Consider the following 23,193-nt stretch of genomic DNA (forward strand, 5'->3'; position numbering starts at 1 on the left):
ACATAGAAACAGTCTACACTAGCTCCAAGCATTGTGGGTAACAAGCTGACTCCAACCAGTTGAGAACCAATGGGGGTTGGGGAGACCCCAAGTCTGTTTCCAGGGAAACAGAGCGCTCTCTCCTCTCTCCCTCTCTCACCCTCCCTCTCTTTTTCTTCCTCTTTGTCTATGTCTCTCTCACTCTCCCATGTTCCTTCTTGGCGGTGTTGAGGAGGAGGGAGATGTAGAGGTGACTCACTGTAACATCATCGCCATGGCAATAGAGAGCAAGCTGAGTGAAGAACGACTGAGGGAAGAAAATGAAGGGGAATTTCCATAGGTTGAGCAGAGATGGAAATGGTTGCCATGAACTCCTACAGTTTTGAAGAAGAAGAAAAAACAAAAACAAAAAAACAAAAAAAAACTACAGAAAAGCAAGATAAATTTCTATGTGAAACGGTCCTGTTTTCCTCCCACCTGCTCAACGCCCCCCTTACTCTCTTCAGTGCTTCCTCCTCCCTCTTTCTCACCAACAGCTCATTCCTTCTGTCTATTGCTATACCCATCCTCTACATTCCTCTTCATTGCCTCTTATCATCTTCCTTCCTCTCTCTCTGGCCTGTTGCGCTCAGCCCTCTGGTCTCAGAGGAATGTGTTTTCCACTGGCCTGTTGCGCTGAGTCATGTCACATGCGTGTTTGGACATGCTGAGGTGGAGTGTTTATGTGATGTTGACATATGCACGCCTTGCTGCTCTACAGTGGGCAGGGGCAAAGATGAAGGCAGATGAAGGTTAACTGAGGGCAGGGGAAGACAAGAGAGTGTAAGAATGAAGACAAGCTCAAACAGAGCTGTAAGATTTGGGGAGTATTTTCTGTTTTGACTGCAGTTATTATTTTTCTTCTTATTCTTGTTATTATTATTATTATTATTATTATGAAAATAAGGGTAATGTGTTTGTCCATGGCAGTCAGATAGGCAGAGTAATGGGTGTTAGACAAGCTGCTTCACAAGGGGATCTTTTTTGTTTGTTTTTTTTAATCACAAGAAACCAGAATTGAATCCCTCTGTTTGGACTCAGTCAAAGTAAGCACAAATTGGAAACTGTTCTTAAATATCCCATCCTCCCTGACCCATCTGAGTGGAAAGTTATACAAATGCTGTTACATTTTACACAGCAGCAACCTCAGAGGTTGTATGTGAGAGGGATTATAGTGACTGATCCAGAGATTGAACTGTGGAAGTGGTGGCAGGACTACAGAGGGAGACCAGTAGGGCAAAGTGAGAATGCTGACACGATCAAAACAGCAAGTTATCTCTTTAACCCCAACTAACCCCAGAGAATTTTTGCTGTTGTAAGCACCCATATCCTTATCTCGTGCTGTCGTGTCTGGCCCTCCAGAACTAGCAGGACTGCAAGATGAGACACCCAAAGAGACTTCTCACTAGTTCTTCCTGTGGCTTGGATTGATGAGCCAACAGCTCTGACACTTTTCTAATTCTGATCTATTCTTCTGCAGTATTCAAACATTTACTACTAAGTGATACGGATCACTGATCATGGAGATATTCTATCTTTGCATCTATAGATGTTTATACATGTAGAAATTCTCCTCTTCATTTCAAAGCCAGGTTTTCAAATCTTCCTGTGTCTTCCTACCATTTCCTCTCCTCTGTGTCCAGTCCATCTCCCTTATCTCCCCCAAAGTGTCATTGAACCAAGTGAGATAGTGTTAGGAGAAATGTGTCTCCAGCACCAAAGCAACTATCATTTTCAACCGTGCATGTGTATCTGGCAGCACATTAGCCCATGGCTTCACCTCACGTATTATACAACTCCTCGAAGACACAGAGATATTTACAAGGGTCGATAATGACATCAGTGATAAAGGAAATACTAGATGAGTGTAGTGCCAACACTTTTACCTGGTAATCACCTATAATGTTACACTGGGGAGTGTCTGCGAGTGTCTACGTGCTGGTGGAAATTTAGTTGTATGGGATAAAGGTGGGGCTGAAGGTGATACAGATTGAAGAGTTGTAGGCTGAAGGGTGGAGAAGGTGATTCACGAGAGCAGAGGATTTTGTGCAGGTTGAAGCAGATGATCTCCTCCACCTCCTTTTTTCTCAAGCCACCTCCTGATTTTATTTGTGCAAAAAGTGTGTCTTGTTGTGTTCAAATGAAATGTTTTCACCCTGCCTTGCACCATTTTAACTTGTTTTGGTAAAGTCACCAGATTCTCATCAAAAGCAGTTCAGTTCACAGCAGGTATAAACACTAGATCTTTTTAAACCGTAAAACTTTTAGAAGCAGTATGTCTTAGTTTGAAAATCAGAGTAGTGGTAGACACAGAGACTTTAGGAAACCGCATTTGGAGGAGAAAGTTCTTCATTATGTATTTTCCTCTGAATGGGACTATAAAGTTTTAAAAATTATCATTGTGTTGTATTGAAGATAAATGTAGCTGATGCTCAAGATAATAAACCTTACAAAGGTAATAAATAAAGTGAGAAGAAGGGCCATTTCCTCATAGACTTCAATACAAACGGACTTCATTTTACAACCAGTTGAGTCACCCTCTGATGGTCCTTAGATAAAATACAGGTCATACACATCAACTTTTACACACAGTCTTTAGTCATAACATGTCCTGAGCATACATGAAAAGACATGTGATGGCTGGTTTCAGTTATATTTGTATGGGCAGGATTTATTTCTAATAGACTAAAAGGCTCATCAGGATGGAGAGATCATTTTTATGTTAAAATGTAACATATTAATGTGTATGTGACCTCAGACCTTCTAATTTTGGCATCAAATCCAACTCAAAAAACCAAAACAAAAGAAACCTCAGTCTGACTCACGTTCCTTGTCATTCAGCCCTGAGCCCCAAAACATCACTCATCACAGGATCAATGGGATATCTTCATGAGCATTTTTTGGACTTGGATGTGTACACATTTTACACACATATGTATGATAGAGGGGAAGTGTAATTTGGATTGCCTGAAAATAAAATCGACAGACGTTATACAAACTGTACGAGCTTTCTCCTCAATGTATTTCACCAGTTGGATCCGATAATACTACATGATAGTGGCAAATAATTTTAAACCATCGCACATGAAAACATCATGGAGTGCACAAGTAAAATTATGAAGAAACTTCTCAACAGCCCCTCAGTTACTTTAAGCTGGAGCTTGACAGCTGCACAGGCAGCAGTTGGCATTGTTTGTTTGGTCATACAGTAACATTCGATTTGACCAATGCGGGTTCAGTTCCCGGCCTGGGGCCTTTCTGTGTGGAGTCTGTATGTTCTCCTCGTGCCTGCGTGGGTTTCCGCGGGGTACTCCAGTTTCCTCCCACCGTCCAAAGACATCATGTTTGGATTAACTGCTGACTAAATTGTCTGTAGATCTGAGTGTGAGTGTGAGTGGTTGTTGCTCTCTGTGTGTCTGTGTGTTGGCCCTGTGAAGGACTGGTGACCTGGCCAGGGTTAGATGATGAATGAAGATGAATGGATATCAAGTACGTTCGTCAAATATAGACCTGTAGAGTCTGAAATGTTAAGAACAGCTGTCTGAACTGCTAAAACCCAACCCAAGCTGGATGAAACTGGAAAATTTGGCAAAACTACATGGGTTTGTCTCATAGTTGATCTAACATACAGCTAAAAGACAAACACATGGTTACACTCATGTAATGTCTTTCTTTTTTTATTGGAAGCTTGAGCTCAGCCAGATTTCATTGCTACATAGCTGCAATCTGGAATGAAGTGCACAGAGAGAAGACTTTTTTCCACTGAGTGCTGTGTTTTACTGGTGTAACATATGGCCTGTTTTGGTTAAGAAGAGAGCTTTGAATGCCAGAGGGCGATTTTAAGCCTATCTGCCTTGAAATTGAAAAGTGAGTCTGACTCAGGATTGGATGGTGGAGCTTGTTGATCTGTGTCTGCTCGCTACAGGAGACTGTGAATAATACATGGTCAAAGGCAGCGCACACCCATTCTACAGCACAGCAATAAGACGTTTTCTGTTGCTCTCACTTTCTTAGTTAAACCCTGTTAGGGATATGTTACTGTATTGTTCTGCTTTCGACACTGACTAACAGACTACAAGGTTTGTCTACACAAATACTTCAATGTGGCAGTTAACATCCGTAGTGCTCTCATACTTGTGTATGTTTTGGTGTTTTGGTTGTGTGTCTGTCATGCAAGCTGCTAGTATCCTAGAACCCCCCCTCCCTCGATTCAGGAAGTGGACTAATGGCATTTGAGAGGATGGAGTGAGCTGGAAGAGGGAGGAGGAATGGAGTTCCTTCCTGTGTGGTGTGTCATTTGTAGATCCTGTTGTACAACGTGTGGCCTTGAGACTTAGTGGTAACCCTTTCAACCCCCCACCCCCCCCAGCTCTTTACAGACAGCCAGCTCACAGGAAGGATTTATGAACTTTGTCCTCCTGTCTTTTTCCGCTGCAGTTGACGCTGAGCCCACTGGCCACAATTCAACCAATCTTGTTCAAACCAAAAGTTTTGATTGCTGAATTGATCACCGCTGTCCAGGAGTATCTGGTTTTCTGTCAGTTATATCTTCATAAACTTACAGTCTTTATCAGAATGTTGGTCAGACAATAACAGCAATCTGAAGAAGGCCCTGTAAGAAACTCTGACTTTATGATAGTCTCTTCTCTCTCTTTTTTTTATGACCATTTTTAGCCAAGACAAAACATTCACAAAAAACAAAAGGCATTGTATCAACTGAAAATAGAAGTTAGATTTAGCTATATTGAATATACTGACAGTTAAATGCTAGAAGGCAGATAAGGCTGGTATTAGCCTACTGTGTATTTTTCTTCAAAAATCCAATTAAATAACCAAAACTAATAATGCATAACTCTGTCTCCCAACACTTTCAGACTTAGACCTTATCCTTTCTGTGGTGGCCTGTCTCTAGCCCATTCATTCCATTAAATACAGGCCTTTTGTATTTTTATAAACGCAAACCAGTGTTGTTCACAATAAAAGGCCAGCTCCCTGGAAAATGTGGGGACAGCAGTTTTTTCAAAAAGCAGAGCTCAAACAAGAGTTCATGGTCACCAGGTGTAACGATGTGACTCATTCATGTGTATCTAATAAGTTTTTGGTTTGCAGTGGAGAAATAAGTTACATCAAGCGACGAATTCACAGCCGGTGTTTGTTTGTTTGTAGGATCAATCCATTGTTATTTTTCTGTGCCTTCATGAGGTTTGTTGACAATGACTAAAACATAGAATATTGCTCTCTCTATCTTTAAAAATAAGGTGGGAACAAAGTGTGGCTGAGAGAGAGGTGAAGGAAGGAGACAGTGACCGATGCAGGTTTCGACAGAGAGAGAGAGAGAGAGAGATAAACAGACAGTGAGAGAGGGAGGAGATAGACACAGACAACCTTTTGTGATTCCACTCACGCATCTCTGAGGGTCTTTCAGTCTCTGAAGTATTGAATGAAAATGACTCCCCACCTTCTCACGCGCACACACACACATACACAAAGTGCACATGAATTGTGCACACAAGTTAACAAGGAACACAATTGGTAAACATATAGGAACAAAAGCGACGTGTGTCATTAAGTATTACTGAGCACTTTAGTCTGATTGGATTAGCGTAGTGTGGATGTTATATGTCGAAAGTTTGATTAGGTTGCAAAGTAGTGATCTGTAATGTAATTGCATTACATTTAAAGTCGGCTGCCCCTTCAGCAGTTTCTGCATGGTTTTTCTTTTTTTGCTTGTTTGTTTTTGTTTTTTGCTTTGTTTTTTTTTTTTCTTACAGAGAAGCGCAGTGTTCTTAGATACTTCACCTGAAATGTTTTGTCCGTATTTTTTTTTTTTTTTTTTCCTTTGGGTTCATAATCACCCAGCTCTCTATCCAACACTCATTCCACAATCATGTAAAGCAAAGCATGCTTGATAAGATAAAGCAATGTGCTTTTATTGTGTAGCAGCAAAATGCGTCATTTGGGATGGAGAAAATGCTCTCACTGTGTGCCTTAAACGCTGTGTTGGCAGCATTTAAGGTGGAAAAGAGACCCTTGTTTTTAGGGTTGGGGTTAGGGGTTAGGGGTTGAGGTTGATATCCCCCACATGCTGTAATGTACCAGTTTGTCTCTGTGGCACTGAGTGTGTCTTGTTGCACATGAAGTGGTGTTGTAGTGTGTTGTTGTGTACGTCTCTATTACTGTAGCGTTCTCCTTGAGTGTGGTAGTTTGAATAATTTATGCAACAAATGAGTTTACCAGGAGATGCAGGTGTTCATCTGAGGACATGCCGTGGCCGTTCCGCCGCCTCAGGTTTCATCACAAACACATTTTGGTACCAGTGCCAGTAACAATGAATGGTTATGTACTAGACAAACAGAAAATCATTCACCAATTCAGTAGCTCATGAAATCAAAAGGTTTGATAAATTGGAGTTGTTGAATGGACATTTGGATGAATTGAGTTCCCTGCTTTCTATTTTTATGATTGAATCAAGTCTTTGTGGGATATTTCTGAAGACAGCAGGGAAACACAGTGAATCAAGGGAGAGGGAACAAAACTCTCTAAGAGACGAAGAGGGAAGTGCCGATATAAAGTCAGATGTCGGATTATTTGTAAGGGTCTGGATGAAATTTGAAGGAGTGGTTTTGTTTGACTTTGTTCTGTAACCTGCTTTGAAATAACATCTTTCATTATCGTGATACAACAACAAAAGGAAATTTGCTTCTTTTTGCACCAGTTAAGAAAACAACAACAAATATTAGCTGAAGTCAGTGAGCACAAAGTCTCACCACACAAGTCAATGTTGACAGCTCCATTCACACTGTAACATACAGCACACTGTGATACAATGTGCTAATGTGTAAAGTCAACAGCTCCATTGCCCCCCCCCCGCATTGTCACAAAAGTGGAAACATTAGTCTGTGAGAAGTGTAAATGATAGACTCATTAACTGTGTGTCATTCATGTTTACAAAGGTTAAGTGCTGGAATATGTTGAGCCTGGCTGACAGTCACTGTTTGAACAGAACTGGCTAACAGGATTTTACAGTGAATCGGTACATTGACTCCCAGGTCACTACACAGTTGGAGCTAATATGAGCTAATTGCACCACATTGTTGCAGTTACAATACATCAGGTGAAGGTATCACTCTTAACACAATTATCAACAGCCAGGATCATCTGCGTACTTGTTGAATGTGGGCGGTACAATAAAGGTCTTTGTACTTCAGCATCTTTGATAACATGCATCGACAGCTGTCTGAATTTGTTATCAATGTTAATATCACTGTGGTACAGCGGTTTGCATGTTCTCCACGTGCCTGTGTGGGTTCCCTTTGGGTACAATGGTTTCCTCCTTCAGTCCAAAGATGTGCACATGAGGTTAGCTGCTGTCTAAGTGTGCAGTGTTCTTAGTCCCTGTATGTCTCCAGGCTGGCAACCTGTGCAGGGTGCATCATAATATGTGAGCTGAAAGGCATCTTCACATAAACACATAACATGAACAAACCTTTTTCAGAATCCCTGAAAAAATGTTTTCAAAGAAATGTGATGAGGTCATACTGGGTGTAAAAGTCTGACATTCTGGGAGGGGTGCAGATAGATCCCTCCTCAAAGATGGGCAGGCATGTAATAGATGTTGTGACACAAATGAGATGCAACATGTGTGTCAGTGGTTTTTACAAATCTTTACAGCTGCTGATAATTGGATTCTGTTATCTTCACAAAGGGTTTAGCTGATTCCCTGTTTTCCAATCTTTGTGCCAAACTAAGCAAACCAGCTGATGAGTAATCAGGTCTGGAAATGGTACTCTGCAAGCATCATGCAAACCATGTGACCAGTCCAACTTGAAGCCATTTTAAGAAGAATCTAGGAAAAAAAAAAAGAAAAAATTCAGACTCTTCTAAAGAGACATCCCTGTGATTGATTCTGATTTTCTAATTCATTTGAGACAATCTGATTGGTCACGAGGAACAGAGGGAGTTGTTTTTGTTTTCTGTATATGGATCGTGCTGCTGGTTTTGGGGCAGGGAGATATCCTGGCGCCTAGTGCTCATTTATTTATTTTCCTGTTGCTGTATTTGGAAAATGCTGCTTTGTCAGCAGGTCAGGTAGATTTTTTTTCCTTCCCCCAGTTCTCCTTTTCCCACACAAACCCATTTGGAGCACTCACACACTAACTGCCACATGCACACGCACAGGCATACATGCACACTCATAATCTCTGCTTTGTCCTCTTTTCTCTTCTTTCCCTCCCTCCCTCTCTCTTTTTCTCATTCCCCGTGCATGAAGGCAAACTCAGCAGACCTCCAGGCTGCCGGGGAGTAGAGGCATTCTGGGTAATCCACAGTGTGAGAAGGACGAGGGAAAGAAAGGGAAAGAACTCACAAAATCACAACACTTAATGCTGTGCATGATGTTGGACACAGACACACTAGCGCACACACACACACATACGCACACAACCAAATCCAGTCTCTCACCACTGAACCATGGAGATACAATATCCATCTGTGTCCATCTGTACGTTCATCTACTGAGACAAATACAGACTGTGTTTGCAGCAGAATATGGAGTCAAAAAGCTGCACAGCATCCTGTTCCCTGCTGCCGAGCATTTGCAGTTGGTAGATAGGAGAATGGGGGTATGGCGAAGGTGGTGGGGTGGAGCAGAGGAGGATACAGGAGTGTCGTCAGTCCGCTTTTATCTCGGCTCTGATTAAACCTTGTTCATGTCTGACCTAAAAAGTCAGCTGGCGGAAACTTCAGAGAATGTGGGTGCATTTCTCTGGAGCTCTTTACATCCAGCCCGTTGCCTTCAGAGAGGGAGAGAAAGTGAGAGGGGAGATCAGAGAAATAGAACAGAGAGTGGGCAGATCCGGGGGAAAAAAAAGAAGAAGAAATGGCACAGACACAGCTTTATGTGTTCACTGTGTGCACATAATAATATATATGGATACACACTCTCCCACACCGCGTGTGTCTGCTCTTTATTCCTGCCGAGGATGAGGAAGAGGCCAGTGCTGGGTGGTAAGTCTGAGGTTTGCCAGGAGTACAATGCTACAGGAAGCAGACAGAGGCAGTGCTGAAATGTGTCAGCGCCACCCGTCTGGGACAAGCAAAACAAAAAACACAAGGTATAAAAATAAACCTGTGCCAGCATGGCAGGGCATCTGCAGCAACAGGAAATGTCCCAGAGAAGATGAGGGAGAGACAGGAAGAGAGAGATGAGGGAAGACCCATAGATTCTTTTTTTTTTTTTTTTTTTGCAGGTGGTAATGCTGAGGAAGTATTCAGATATAATTATTTAAAAAAAACTAATTACAAGTAAATCTATTTCAACTTTCAGTAAAGTAAAATCACTTATGTTCAGTTTTCTTAAAGAACCTGGGAAATTATTTTATTAATTGACCTTTATTATGGATGCTCTAAAGGCTTAAATATAATTTTTGTCTTTTTTTTTTTCTTTCTTTTGTAATCTGCAGGTTTGGTTTATCCTTAACAGTGTGTCATATTCACGCTGCCACCAAATGGAAATAACCCTAATTTGTAGAGGTTCACTACTTTGCTAAATGTACTAAGTTACTTTCCAAGACTGCTGGAGAAAGAGCTGTTATGTTTTTGGATTAGTTTGCTTATAAAGTGTAAATTAATTTCTCTCTGTTTTTTTTTTTTTTTTTTGGTTTGTTTGTTTGTCTGTTTGTCCCTTTCAGAGCGCTGCAGCAGCCCCCAGCCCAGTCCTTGGAAACCTTCCCCCAGGAGAGGGCATGCCAGTGGGTCCAGTCCCTCCAGGATTCTTTCAGGTAAATAGTCCACACACACACAGAAAGTGAGAGGGGTCATTATTTGGAACATCTGATTTTAGATTTAAGGGACAGATTCTGCCCCATTGTTCGTCTCAGAGCAGCTGTCTTATGTCAAACTGTGGTGTCAGTACTCCTGTTTTGTTTTTTGTTAGCTGAATTCATCTTATATAAATTATATAAAATATTCCTTGACAGAAACCAACTTTAACACAAATAGTCCGCAATCCTTTACATATGTGTTTATCTGTCTTCCAAAACAGAAGATACAAGTAGGGAGACAGACGTGCACCTTTGACCCTGACCGTCTGTTCTCCATCACAAAGATTCTTCCAGTTGTCCATTGATTGACCGTCATTATTAGTCAGACTCAGATGCTCCCATCTGACACACAGATCAATAGACTTCGTCGGCATTTCTCAGCACTTTTAAAAAACTCAAAATCAGGTCCGGACAGCCCTTTTATTCTCCTTCTGACGTCAAGTTTTCTTTGAAGACAAGGTCTTGACAAGACCAATTGATAAATTAGTGTCGTATTTAATAAAAATAAACGTCTTTATTCAAGTTCCAGACAATAAAATGAATAAAGTATAGTAGATCTCAGTGGATTTATTAACTGCAAAGAGCTGTATAATGCATAAATATACATGTATACACACTTTTTCGAAAACATATGGCGTTAAACTTGTCTAATTCATTGAGTCAGTTTCTGAAATTAGCTCCTCATTCACTAGCTCGCTAATTTTGAAGCTCTTGTATGTTCAGCTGTCACTGAATATGAATATTTATTAATGTAAAGACAATATTTTCTGTCATCACTACTATTGATTTCATCTTCATTATAGCAATCAAGTAGAAATACAGAATTTGATGTCTTTTAATGGATCTTCAACACAGCTGGGAGATGGATGGGTTGGGGGAGAGTGTGTGTGTGTGTGTGGGGGGGGGGGGGGGGGGGGTGCTAAGAGGAGACTGATTAAAACAAGTGGACCATTGCTCTCTAGTGGCATGCTGCAGTATTGCCCCTTTAAACAGCCGCAGACACATTAGTTCAGCAGACAGAGTGACAGCATTGCTACCGTCTGTGGCGATGACAGATGAAAACCCACTCGTGGCTGCAAAAGAGCTTCTCACAAATGCTGCCAAATTCCACACAGTTAACATATACACTGGCATCATTATTAACAAACCTCATCCGTTATTCCCCTCAGTCTTTTTCCATAAACGCAGTCCAATGAAAATGTGGTCGACTTCCCCACGCTGCTGTCATGGAATTGTTGATTAAGGAAAATTAGCCCAAAGCACACCAGAAGACATACGCGGTAGTTTTGGGTGGTTTCCTGTTTTGGAGAGTGAAAAAAACCTTTGTTAATGTAGAAGAGTTCATAAAAAGGGGATTGTAGTTTGTCACCTGGCATGATGAACCAGGAATTTATTTTGTTGGTTTTTCTGTGAGCTAAATTTTTTTTTTTTTTTATATACTTTCTTTAATAAGCTCCAAACACTTTTAGAACAGTGACCTACGCACTCTATCACATACAGTCAGCATCACATGCATCTGGAACAGAGGGTGCACACTATCTAGAACCTTGATTCAGTCAATATACCTTTATGCAATGTTTGTTTTGGGGTTTTTTTCCTCAGCCATTCATGTCACCTCGATACCCTGGAGGACCCAGACCACCCCTGAGATTACCAAATCAGGTAAGAGACATTTTGATCTTTCAGTAAGTACCCAAAACTGTGGATAGCAAAAAACAGACCTCATCTGTGTGACGGTGACGATAACTCCTGTGACGGATCCTCTCTCCTCTTCAGGGACTTGGAGGAGTCCCAGGTAGCCAGCCCATGTTACCGAGTGGGATGGACCCGACAAGACAGCAAGGTGCACATACACCAAGAAACACTGCACATAGTTAGTTTAGACTAAGACTGGCTATTATTTCATCTTTCCAACCAAAACATACTTTCTCTGAAGCCACACTGAGAGAAGCTGGTGCTGATCTTTAGCATCTGCCATTGTGATTATTCCACTGGGGATCAGGCTCTTTACCAAATTTCATTGCAGGCCAAACTCATAGTTTTCAGTACTTGTATTTCACCGAAGACCACAAATGTCAGCCTCTTTGTGACAAACATCAGTGAACTTCACCCTTGGTGGACTATGAAATCCTGCTGACATTGCCATCCCCAGAGCTGCGTCGTTAGTGTGTCAATAAAGCACAGGTTATCTTCCAGCCACATTGTAACACCGAAACACCTCCTCATAAAGTCTTAGCTGTAGTTTTTATCACTAATTAACATTTCACAGAGATCAGAGAGAAAAGAAAAAAAATGTTTTGATATTTGTGATGAGAGGAATAAAATGCACCTGCCTTGGTGTTAATATTGAATGGAAATGCTTCTCAGCACAAGAACAGGGCATCTTTTATGTGCTTTCAATAGTGTTGGATTTCACTGAAGTTCTGCAGTATGAAAAAATAATCTGTTAGTCTGGGACAAAACTTGTTGACGCCAAATTAATTCAGTCGTAGTTCAGAATTTGCTGATGATAATATAAATGTCTCTTTAGATCATTTAATCAAATCACAATTTACACTACACCATCTCCTACACAGCACATACATTACATACAAGTCCTGAATGACTGTACCGTTCTGGGGACGAAAACTGATTCTGGGTTTAATTTCACTGTTTGTTTCAGGACATCCAAATATGGGAGGGCCAATGCAGCGGATGACTCCGCCCCGAGGAATGGTACCACTGGGGCCTCAGGTAAGGAGCACCATGATTCTTGGATATTTATTCTTGGACATAACTAAAGGCATGTGTGTGTTTCTTTTAGAACTACGGCGGTGGAATGAGACCACCACTGAACGCCCTAGTTGGTCCTGGGATGCCTGGCATGAACATGTAAGCGGTGTAAACATAATCAATGTAATCTGCACACGCACACATTAAGCATTGTCGTGTTTGTGGAAATATAATCTTGTTTCCTAATGGGGACACAGCTTTTGTCTCCACCGGGTCGACCCCAATTAGACCTAAAAAGTCCTTTGTCCGAAATTTGTCCCCACAAGTAACCAAAGTCTGAACCACATAAACAGAGAGATAGAGGAAGTGAGCAAGAAAGAGAGAGTAAGAGAGAGAGAGAGGCATGCAAATTGACCCAAGTTACACTTTCTCACCTCTGCTTCTCTGTTGAGATGTAAAATAACCACCCACCTTTCCGTCACTCAGAAGGACATCCTTTATCTGTCTCCTCATGACTTGCAGTTAGTGGTTTCCTTCATGCAGCTCTTAATTACGACATTGGGCTGCTAGAGGTCTGGAAGTGCAACATTTTGTCCTACATTGTACATTTTAATTGTTGCTGGATCCCATAACGTCCTTCTCTGGCAATGGAGAGCTTTTTTCTTGCCAAATCTGCCCAATTGAATTGAAAGTAAAGAAGTGTGTGTGTGTTTCAGGGGACCAGGTGGGGGTAGACCCTGGCCAAATCCTCCTAACTCCAATTCAGTAAGTGTTTGAACAAAGAAACGGAGCAGAAGTTTCAACTGAAATTCAAGTTGTTTAATTTCTTTGATATTTTTGCTTTTGTATTTTTCTATTTTAGACCCCTTACTCTTCTGCATCTCCAGGAAGTTATGTGGTATGTACAAGATGTCTGAGTTTGAACTGTTACTCGAGTGGCTTTTATTCATTAGTTCATGAATGAATCTCATAGAAAGTGAAACTCATTCCAGGGACCTCCAGGCGGAGGAGGGCCACCTGGGACCCCAATAATGCCAAGTCCAGCTGGTAGGCTGTGTGCATGCATCTGAATGTAATTATGTTCATTTGTTCTTGATCTTTATCCTCTTATTGTTTCTCCGTTCGCTCCGTCAGATTCAACCAACTCTGGTGACAACATGTACACAATGATAAACACAGTCCCTCCAGGTGGAAGCCGACCAAATGTGAGAGCTTTTTTCCATCCTTTGGTTCTTTAATGTCAAAAATGACTGTTTTCGGTGTTTGGTGTTTTGTTGATTTTGTCCATCAGCGTCTCCTCTGAATTTTCTCCTCAGTTCCCTATGGGTGCAGGTGGCGACGGCCCATTAGGGGGAATGGCTGGAATGGAGCCCCATCACATGAATGGATCATTAGGTACAGGAACAGGTCGCTTGTCGGTGCTGCACTGACATGAAATCTCTGGTTATACTTTTCTCTTATTAATATAAAAAAATACATATGATGACAGTGAAGTGCATTATTTTCATGCTTGTGTTTCCTGTCTCAGGGTCTGGAGATATGGACAGTCTCCCGAAGGTAAGAGACGTCTTTTATGATCTTTGACGCTGCAGTTTGCACCTGATGTTTTGCAGCTTTTCACCGAGCTGTGTTTTGATGGCCTTTGTGCAGAACTCTCCTGGTAACCTCAGTATGAGCAACCAGCCGGGGACCCCCAGGGAGGATGGAGAGATGGGAGGAAACTTCCTTAACCCTTTCCAGAATGAAAGTGTGAGTTGGTTGGTCTTGTGTAATAGTGATGATTTAAAAAGAGGCCAGGCTGCAGAGAACTCACAAAAATTAGGCTCAGAAGTACAATGAAATGTCGCTTTCACATCCTGAATAAATCTGTATTCTACGAAACTACAAACAGCAGCTAGTTAGCTTAGCGTAAAAAAAACAGCCCTGTCCAACTTTCGCCAAATAACTTTTCTGTGACTTTTCATTGGTTGCTTGGCGATACATACAGACATGTGAATTTTAGAAATCTTCTCGAGAAACGGAAAAATATGGAATTATAACTTTAATACATGTGGCAACGTTTCATGATCTTAATGTACAAATTGTGTTAACTGCTGCTAAAAATGCCTAACTTATTTCTCTCCGTCTAATCTCTGCAGTATTCTCCAAATATGACCATGAGTGTGTGAAGGCTCAGGCAGCAGCTCAGTCAGTTGCTCAGTAAGCTGGAGTGGTTTGGTGACAAAGCAGAGAGACTGGATGTGATGTCATCGAGGCCAGTGACTCTTCCTACACCACCACCTAGCTAGTCAAGACAGTTGCCCCAGGCTCTGTCCTTCTACGACCCCACCCCCAAGCCCCGCCTTCCTCCTTCCATCCCACCATGGTTTCTGTCCACGTCTCTTCTTTCCTGTTTCTTCTTCCCTTCTCCGTGGTGACTTGGCGACATTCATCGGTTCTTCCTCTTTAAACGATGAGACTGTACAAAGGAACCAAATTGAAAAAACCCAGAGGAGAACTCTTTGTATATTTGCATAAAGTGTGTTTGAGACTGTGCAAACACTCCAGTTCCTGACAGATGTGCCTCCCCTTTGCATCATGTCATGGAGTTCATGCCCAAATAGAAAAGGCCAGAATCCTATTTATCCAAGTGTTGAAATTTTCCAAGGATTTCCTTGGATCTCTTTCCAAGAGATTCAGACACTTTTTGATTGATGATAAAATTGTAACCTAACTCTTTGTGACATGAGACATCTCTCAGAGAGACGTCACAATCATTTTACCATGAAGCCTTAATTGAGGCTTGTACAGATTATTTGTCTTTGCAGCTCTCATGGTTGTCTAAATCTTCAAGACTACTAACATTTTGTTGTACGTTACTTAGGTTTTGGTTTTTTTTGTTTGTTTTGTTGTTTTGTTTTGTTTTTTTTTCCAATCACAAACTTTCCAGAAATGTAGAAAAGCTAATATATCTCTGATGAGGCAGATCAAATGCAGATCAAAATCAATTCCTTGTCCAGACATAAATTCTAATTTTAAGTTGTTCCTCACGCTGAGAGAAAAGAGCACTGTTCAAGACTTAAAGTGATACTATGTAATTTTTAGCCATTATTGCCACAAGGGACAATTACAGGACAACAATAAATGGTAATGATAATGCTAAAGCATAGTGAAACCAGTTGATCATTTTTATTGCGTATGACATGAAATTTCCATTTGTAAGCCAAAGAGTGTATTATTTCGTCTTTCAAAACTGATTTCTTCTCCATATAAGTCATGTGAGATCAGTCCATACTGTTATTTATTGGGATAGTAGGAATAACACAGCAGAAGAATGCAGAAAGATTAATACCTAATAGCACTGTACAGAATGAGAGTCTGACCACTTTTGTTTTTTGTTTTTTTATAAGTGATCTTTCCGCATTCCTTCATCCTGTGGTGGAAAACCAAGATTGGAACTAGAAGTATTCCGTATACTGCATAACCTCAGGACTGCAGGACAAAGTCAAAAAGTGGGGACAGCTGATCCCAAGTGATTTTCCTTATCCATGTTTATGTAGCAATAGCGACATGAAATCTGTGAACGTGTGTGCTCTTGCTTTGTTTGCTGCGGCCTCTTTCGTCGATAGTTCTTAACCTGCTGTATACAAAAGGTTCACGAGGTTACCTTGCAGTTTATTGGGCATAAAATGTTTAAATGACAGAGAGATCAAAAACAAACTAACTGCATGGATGGTAAACAGTGAGATACGAGCTTGTAAACGCCACTTTGATCCCTCATGCTTTATTGTATTCGGAAAAACTGTGATCTTGGTGTGATATAAAAGGTTGATTGGTACAGAAAGCTAAAGTAAGCTCGTTTTTAATCGGTGTTTTCAACTTTTTTCACTGCCCAGGATGTATTATCATTGTGTATAAAAGATCAGCATACCTGTGAACATTCTCCTCTCCCCTCCCTTACTGCAAAGTGTACAGCTCACAAATGTAGCTCCTCTGTCTTGTATGTGTATTTGATATTATTGTTATTATTTAAAGACGAGACTTATCGCAAAAGGGAGCGATGGACTGATGATGCCCCATCACATCTAGAGAGAGATTTTTATTTTGTTTTGTTTTGTTTTGTTTTGTTTTTGGCTTGTTTTTTGTTTTTGATTTATTCTTTTAAATCGAAGCCATGAGTGTAAGTACAAGACGATGCATTTGTAAATCGGATCTTCATGTTTTCTGTTTTGTGGCAGTGTGTGGCACTCCATTAGTGATGTGTTCATTTTCTCTTTTTTATTCTTGTATTATGTTTTTGTAAATACAGAGAAGTATTTCATGAGTTTTGAATATGCTGGTATAAAGCTTCTCTTCCCTTCGTCAAAGTGTCAACGCTTTTCATTCGTGATGGCTGCGTGTATGTGGACATGAATTTCAGTATGTTTGAAGACTTCTTTGAGAAAGGAAGCTGGATGACTTCAAGGTGTGAGCAGTGTCCTACCTCGATAAATAAAGTTATTTTAAAATGAGTAAAAGCAGGAACGGCAGAAAAGTGAACACGTTCTCATCGGTAACATTTCAGCCGTGCTCTCGTCTAACCTGCACGCAACCCTAAGAAATTGTGACAAAGCCCGGAGTAAAAAAATAACAGTGTGTTAATGTGTTAACATTAGGATTTTGTTATATTTCACCTCTTTCCATCCTGGTAAACTGAGCTTCATCACCCGCTGGCTGAAGACTCATGTTTAGACAGTGCAAAGTGTCAATCCAAGAGCCAGCCACTGATGCTCCGTTTGTATACTTCAACAGCAGAGTCACTGCAGTTCTCATTTACTTTACTTATTTACTCACTGACTCCAAACACGCATTTTGTCTATCCTATACAAAGAAAGGGCCTATGATCCCCCACAGAAGGAATAATTCATCTTGTGTAACAACGAGACGGGGAGGGAATGTGAGGGAGCCCCTGGCAGAACCACAGAGACCACAGCATTTCTCTTGTATAACACAATGATGGAGCATCAAACGAGTATTTTTCTTATATCGTATAAACATTTGGCATACTTGAAATATTCAGCTCTTGCACGGTTACACAAACACAAATCTGGAAAAAATCTAGAAACTCAGTCGTCCTCACGCTGGAGTATCTACATCTGCTCACGACGTGCACAATGCCACCTTTTCTATTTGAACACAAACAAACCCTCCTCCCTTAACTGCCCCAACCCATCCCATCCTGCACACCTCAAACTCTCTCTCCCGCTCTCTCTCTCCCCTTCTCCCTCCTATATTAATGGAAGATCCCCTCTGTTAGTCGTCATTACAGGTCTCCTCCAGGAGTACAGTTGATCTGTTTTTTTGCTGTAGTATCCAGCTGGCTGCCATTTGACTTCTAATCATGTCTGTTCAGTTGTGTTTAGCTTTGCTGGCTCTCTCCGCTCTGACTGCTGCATCTGATCCAGACTGTGAAGAGCTGATTAAACCTGTGGTGGATCGAAGTGGGGTACGTTGTCCTCAGGATTTGAGGTAGAATCATCTAGCTTTCCTTGTTCACTAAGATTTCACGCAGCTCTCCTCAGGTGTGTTCATGTTGTGTCTTCATGGATTTGAGCACCAAATACACAAAAATAACAGCATGAAAGCAATCAGAGGAGTAATGTGAAATATGGAGTTAGCTATACTAAGGAGGTCACCGTCTACCAGCCAACTCTGGTGTTTAGCAGGATGGAATCGAATGGAACATTTGAATGCACCAAAAAGTTTAAATCTAGGAGAGTAAATGTGTTTACTGTGATAGATGGTCATCACCAAGTTTACACTTCAATTTTGTTTGAAGTTTGAAGTCCGTGGAGTCCTTTTATGATATTCTATCATTCTCAAAGACACTGGACAATCTATGGAAGTTATAGCCTCAAAATGTGTTAGTCAAGAGCTTTTATTTGAGGTGGTGTGCAAGAAATGTGCATTTTTATTTTCCTCATCTGTGTGCAGCTTTATGGGAGATGGATATTCTACACTGGAACAACCAGCAATGAAGACTTACTGAAGGGACTTCAAGCTATCAACAGCTCCTGGCTCGAGCTCTCACCCATACCTGACAGCGCTGACATAACCTTGCGATGGGGAGATAAAATGTGAAAATCTAAAAAAAAAAAAAAAATGTTGCTCATATGGTGAAAGGGAGAAATTTACTCCATGCCTCATGTTTTATTTTATACTCACTTTTCTTTAGTGGCGGGAAATGTCATTATGGAGAAACTAATGGGACAGTTGCAGAATTGACCAAAATGACATGTAAGTACATTATGGCACAAATCATTGTCAGTGTTTTAGCCCTGACTAAAATTCTGTTTGCACCCAAAAGTTAACATCAATAACAGCACTTCTGAGCATGTCGGGAAGCACCTGGTGACCTGCCCTGAGTGCTTGCTGTGGATAGACGACTCAATAACGACGGAAAATGGGGAAACGAAAAACGCAAAGAACCTCTACCTCTTCAGTGAGTTCACGACATGAAGAAGCACAGAAAGCAGGCCTTAAGCAACCGATTATGTTTTGACTAGTTAACTGAGATAGCATGAACTTTTCCCCGCTCTGCAGCAAAGTCTGGGAACCTGGATGATGCTCATCTGGAGGTTTTCAAGAAACAGGTTACATGCCTCAACTTCCAATCTGAGTTCCACAGGACAACCACAGGTGAGAGTCTGTTATCTGTCTGAACCACGACACACATCACCGGTCTGGGTAGCTTATTTATCTAACAACTCCATTCTCCACCTCTGTTTCAGATTTGTGCCCTTATGAGAAGGAACCTGCCACGGATGTAAAGGAAGAATAGAAAATCCGCACCCACCGAGAACCTCAAATCTACCATCACACAGCTTGACTTGACTATCATTCAAGTACACTGTATTAGATGTTCTTAAACTCACAGTGCCATTTGTGTGCCCCATTGTTGTCTTAGGAGATGTGAAAACAACAAAGTCTCCATCCTGCAGGGGGTTTAATGTGTGCTTCTGTTTTTAAGCTTTCTGTCCTTGCAAGTGCTACTCACAGTAGGCTGCTGAGGTTATTTTCTGGTATTTACAGTAAATGGTGCCTGTACCTGTTCTTGAACGATCAGTTCAATTTCTGTCAATTTCACTCATAATGAAATTCATAAAAAAATGCTGTTTGGTTGTTTGCCTCTATTTTCTATTAAAGGCACAGCTTGGCATTCTGGTCCTGACTGCTCTGTAAAGAAAAAAAGTTTGCATAACAACTCTAACAGCCTGTGACTAAAATGTTCGTCAGGGGAGTCAAGCACAGAAATACTAAGTAGAACTGATTGTTTCATTCACACTTCCACCTCAACTTTTCATTTACTTGTTGAAAGGGCCCCTTGAAGGATGGATAGCAACAGTTTTACATGGCTGTGAGAAAAGTCTGCAGGAGTGCAGCCATTACACACTGTAGGCATTTTGCTGAGAGAAGGGAAACAGGGGCCTTTCTGTGTTCTCAAAGAATTATGCAACACCCTCCACCAAATTTAAGGTTGGTAACCTTTAACCCAGGGTCTAATTCTGATGTTCAGCCCAAAACATTTACTACAAAACCTGAATGAGGTTTGGGGGTAACAAAAGACAGTTCCTGCTGATCCACATCCATGAAGGAGTTGCCATTACTGCTTTATGATTTACATAACTTTCCAGTTACATTTCCATTAAGGTTTCATAACAGATGTTTATTGACCATCTGGCAAAAACATACAAAATCGCAATCAGAGAACTAGAAGATCCAGGAAATCATGAAACATCATAGACCACTGCCGATTTATTGCCTATTGAGAAATATCAACTTTTAAACAAGCTTTCAAACTATGTTTGAAGGTTTCAGGTTCAGATGGAGCTAATCGGCAAGCCAAATCCAGACTTGCTTTATTATCATTACCAATATCACAACTATCACCAAAGCAAACCTGGATGACCAGTCTCTGAACCGTTTCTCTTTAAAAACAATGCCAATTTCATTTTCAAGCCAAAGTCATTGTTCTGAGAAGAGATGAGAACAGAAGAGCAGTATTGTGTGTGTCTGTGTCTCTGTATGGGATAGGTTTTTTTTTCTGCCTTTGTGTGTGTGTGTGTGTGTGTGTGTGTGTGTGTGTGTGTGTGTGTGTGTGTGTGTGTGTGTGTGTTTGGCTCTGTACAGGGGGTGTTCACATGTTGAAAAATGTGGGGGTCTTTGGGGTCTATTCAGACTCTGCCAGATGGTTGTTATGTAACAGAGTAAATAGGACACAATCCCCTGCTGGTGAGTGTGTGTGTGTGTGTGTGTGTGTGTGTGTGTGTGTTTGGCCCAGCCCACTGTTACAGAACACTTACCAGAACACCCATGGTTCTTTTGAGGAGACTGTAGCTGGCAGGATCCCTGACATCGGTGTTGCTCTCTGGCTGCCTGCTGTCTCGAGCCATGGCTGCACAGCTGGTTGTAGCTCTGCTGGCTCTCACCTCCCTGGGTGCCGCATCTGAACCGGACTGTAAAGACCTGGTGAAGCCTCTGGTACTGGACAGCCACAGCCCTGTGAGTATCACTGATCTTTTGTTATGAGCTGGTCATGTAGCGGAGGCTCTGTTCTGCTGTGCTGCCGTGGCTTGGAGTTGTTTTCTGTCTGCTATTACCTTTACTTGTTGTTAAAGTCAGCCACAGTGTAAAAAAGAAAGAGAAGAAAAAGACATGAGTGAGTCTTAAAAGAATGCAGCTCTGATCTGCACGGATGCATCTGCATATTTATATGTTGGAGTTTAACATTCAAGCATATCCAGTTTTCCGTTCACTTTAATCCGTATTATGGACCCCCCTAACAGAAAAACACCTGTGACGTCATGTACCTTTAAAACAACCCCCCCCCCCCCAAAAAAAAAAAACAAAAAAAAAAAAAACAGAAAACCTCTCAATAGAAATAGATTGTTTCATGGTCCAAAACATTTTTAATAAAACAATTATGTCATTAACCAAAACAATGACACTTTTGATCGTATATGTGATCTTCCTCAGAGAATAGAGTTCGTTTCTTAGCATCATAAGGGCTTCTTTTTTCTTTCATACATAAAAAGTACATCTTCTATATTCTATTATATTACCCAGTGATTGTGTGGTTATTGTGTTGGTGTCAGATCTACGGGAAGTGGGTGTTTCATGTGGGGTCGTGGGACAAGCCTGGCCTGAAGAAGGACTTGTTGTCGGTGAACAGCTCGTGGGTGGAGCTGGCAGCGTCCTCAGACAGCGGAGTCATCAGCATCTACTGGGCAGACCGCCTGTAAGGACACTGCTGGCAGCAAATGATCCGTTACATAAGCACATATAGTCAAAGGTCTCCGTTCCTTTTTATTGTTTCCGTCTCTTATTGCAGAAATGATGGATGCCTTCAGGGTGAAGCTAATGCCACCATCACTGGGATGACCAGTCACACCACTGGTACATATTCTCAAATACTCAGTGTTTTCCTCTGAACTCCCTAATTCCCCGTCTCCACCATCTCCCCTTCTCTCCGTCGTCTGGTGATGCATACAGCCAAAGCACATTACGGAGGAGTGGGTAGATTTCATAAGAAGACAGCCTCTAAGTGTTTTTTTTTTTTTTTTTTTTGTGTGTGTGTGTGTGTGTGTGTGTGCTTTCTTGTGCACAATGTTGATTAGAGCCACAGAAAACCACACAAGCTCAGTCCCTGCTGTTTTTAATCTTTGTTCCACAGTGTACATCAATGGTCATACATCATATCATGACGGGAAGTACTATGAGACCTGCGCTGACTGTCTCCTGTCTGAAGATACCACCCTCCTCCCCAACAGCCAGTCAAAGGGGCGGTATCTTTTTCTTTTTAGTAAGTTTTTATTCCCCTCTTTCATTGATTTTGGTCACATTTGAATCTCTCCTGTCTTCACACACAGTGAGCCTCACCCTCCTGTTTTATCTCTTTGCTGCCTTTAAAGCACGGACTGGAAATCTGGAGCCATCTGAATTAGAGACCTTCAAGAAGCAGGCAGAGTGTCTTAAGTTCTTACCAGAATATCACTTTGGAAGCACTGGTCAGTCCTCTCAGCTCTGCATGGCTTCACCATCTGATTTATTTATCAAATAAATAATTTCAACTCAATGACTTTTCTGTTATTTCAGAGCTGTGCCCAGATGAGAGGGAGACCTCAGCTGCTGAGAAATCAGAACTGGATCAAACTGACACTGAGCCTGCTGCAAAGTAAACCAGAGGCCTGCCCACAGCCTCCAAGCACCGGAACAAATCCAACTTAACATGTACTAAAAGTGCTACACTGTGAATCATGTAGTCATGTGGATCTGTAGTTTAGTTCTTAAATGTGTAGTTTAGTACACTTAAAAGTTTCATTTAATGCCCCTTCTGTTTTGCCACTGTAAAATAAAATAAAAGTTCTCAGTCTCCCTTTGTAGAGTCTTCCAATCATTTATTTCTACACTAATTGAGAAAATGATTTGGTAACAAGTAAAGATGCTAAACTCTCTGTCGATCCTCGTGTCCACATTATATGCTTCATCAAAAGTAATACAGCTTTTTTAAAATGCTCCGCTGGAAGCAGATGGGGTATTTCTGAGTTCGCATGGAGAAAGTTTGACATCTCTTTCTCCTACCAGGGATGTTAACTGGTGTTGGGTAACGTTCCTGTGAGGACAA

The 23,193-nt window shown here is 41.3% G+C and overlaps 2 protein-coding genes across 2 annotated transcripts in view; both read left to right on the forward strand.

Annotated features, from left to right (window-relative positions):
- LOC115048711 (single-stranded DNA-binding protein 2) overlaps positions 1-16,886 on the forward strand; it is a 47,766-nt gene extending 30,880 nt beyond the window's left edge. The window contains exons 5-17 of the mRNA XM_029510412.1: positions 9,708-9,797; positions 11,442-11,501; positions 11,616-11,682; positions 12,502-12,572; positions 12,643-12,710; positions 13,268-13,316; positions 13,414-13,449; positions 13,544-13,598; positions 13,686-13,756; positions 13,868-13,946; positions 14,080-14,108; positions 14,202-14,300; positions 14,690-16,886. Coding sequence (XP_029366272.1) covers positions 9,708-9,797; positions 11,442-11,501; positions 11,616-11,682; positions 12,502-12,572; positions 12,643-12,710; positions 13,268-13,316; positions 13,414-13,449; positions 13,544-13,598; positions 13,686-13,756; positions 13,868-13,946; positions 14,080-14,108; positions 14,202-14,300; positions 14,690-14,719 — 804 coding nt within the window. The 3' untranslated portion in view covers positions 14,720-16,886. The remainder of the gene's footprint in view (positions 1-9,707; positions 9,798-11,441; positions 11,502-11,615; positions 11,683-12,501; positions 12,573-12,642; positions 12,711-13,267; positions 13,317-13,413; positions 13,450-13,543; positions 13,599-13,685; positions 13,757-13,867; positions 13,947-14,079; positions 14,109-14,201; positions 14,301-14,689) is intronic.
- A 3,977-nt stretch (positions 16,887-20,863) lies between these two features.
- Positions 20,864-22,949, forward strand: LOC115049452 (uncharacterized). The gene is made up of 6 exons (XM_029511685.1): positions 20,864-21,071; positions 21,665-21,807; positions 21,901-21,965; positions 22,243-22,371; positions 22,481-22,576; positions 22,665-22,949. Exons 1-6 carry the CDS (start codon positions 20,961-20,963, stop codon positions 22,745-22,747), a joined length of 627 nt encoding a protein of 208 aa, XP_029367545.1. The 5' UTR covers positions 20,864-20,960; the 3' UTR covers positions 22,748-22,949.
- The last annotated feature ends 244 nt before the right edge of the window (positions 22,950-23,193 follow it).

Source organism: Echeneis naucrates, chromosome 9, assembly GCF_900963305.1.
Source record: "Echeneis naucrates chromosome 9, fEcheNa1.1, whole genome shotgun sequence".
NCBI classification, from domain to species: domain Eukaryota; kingdom Metazoa; phylum Chordata; class Actinopteri; order Carangiformes; family Echeneidae; genus Echeneis; species Echeneis naucrates.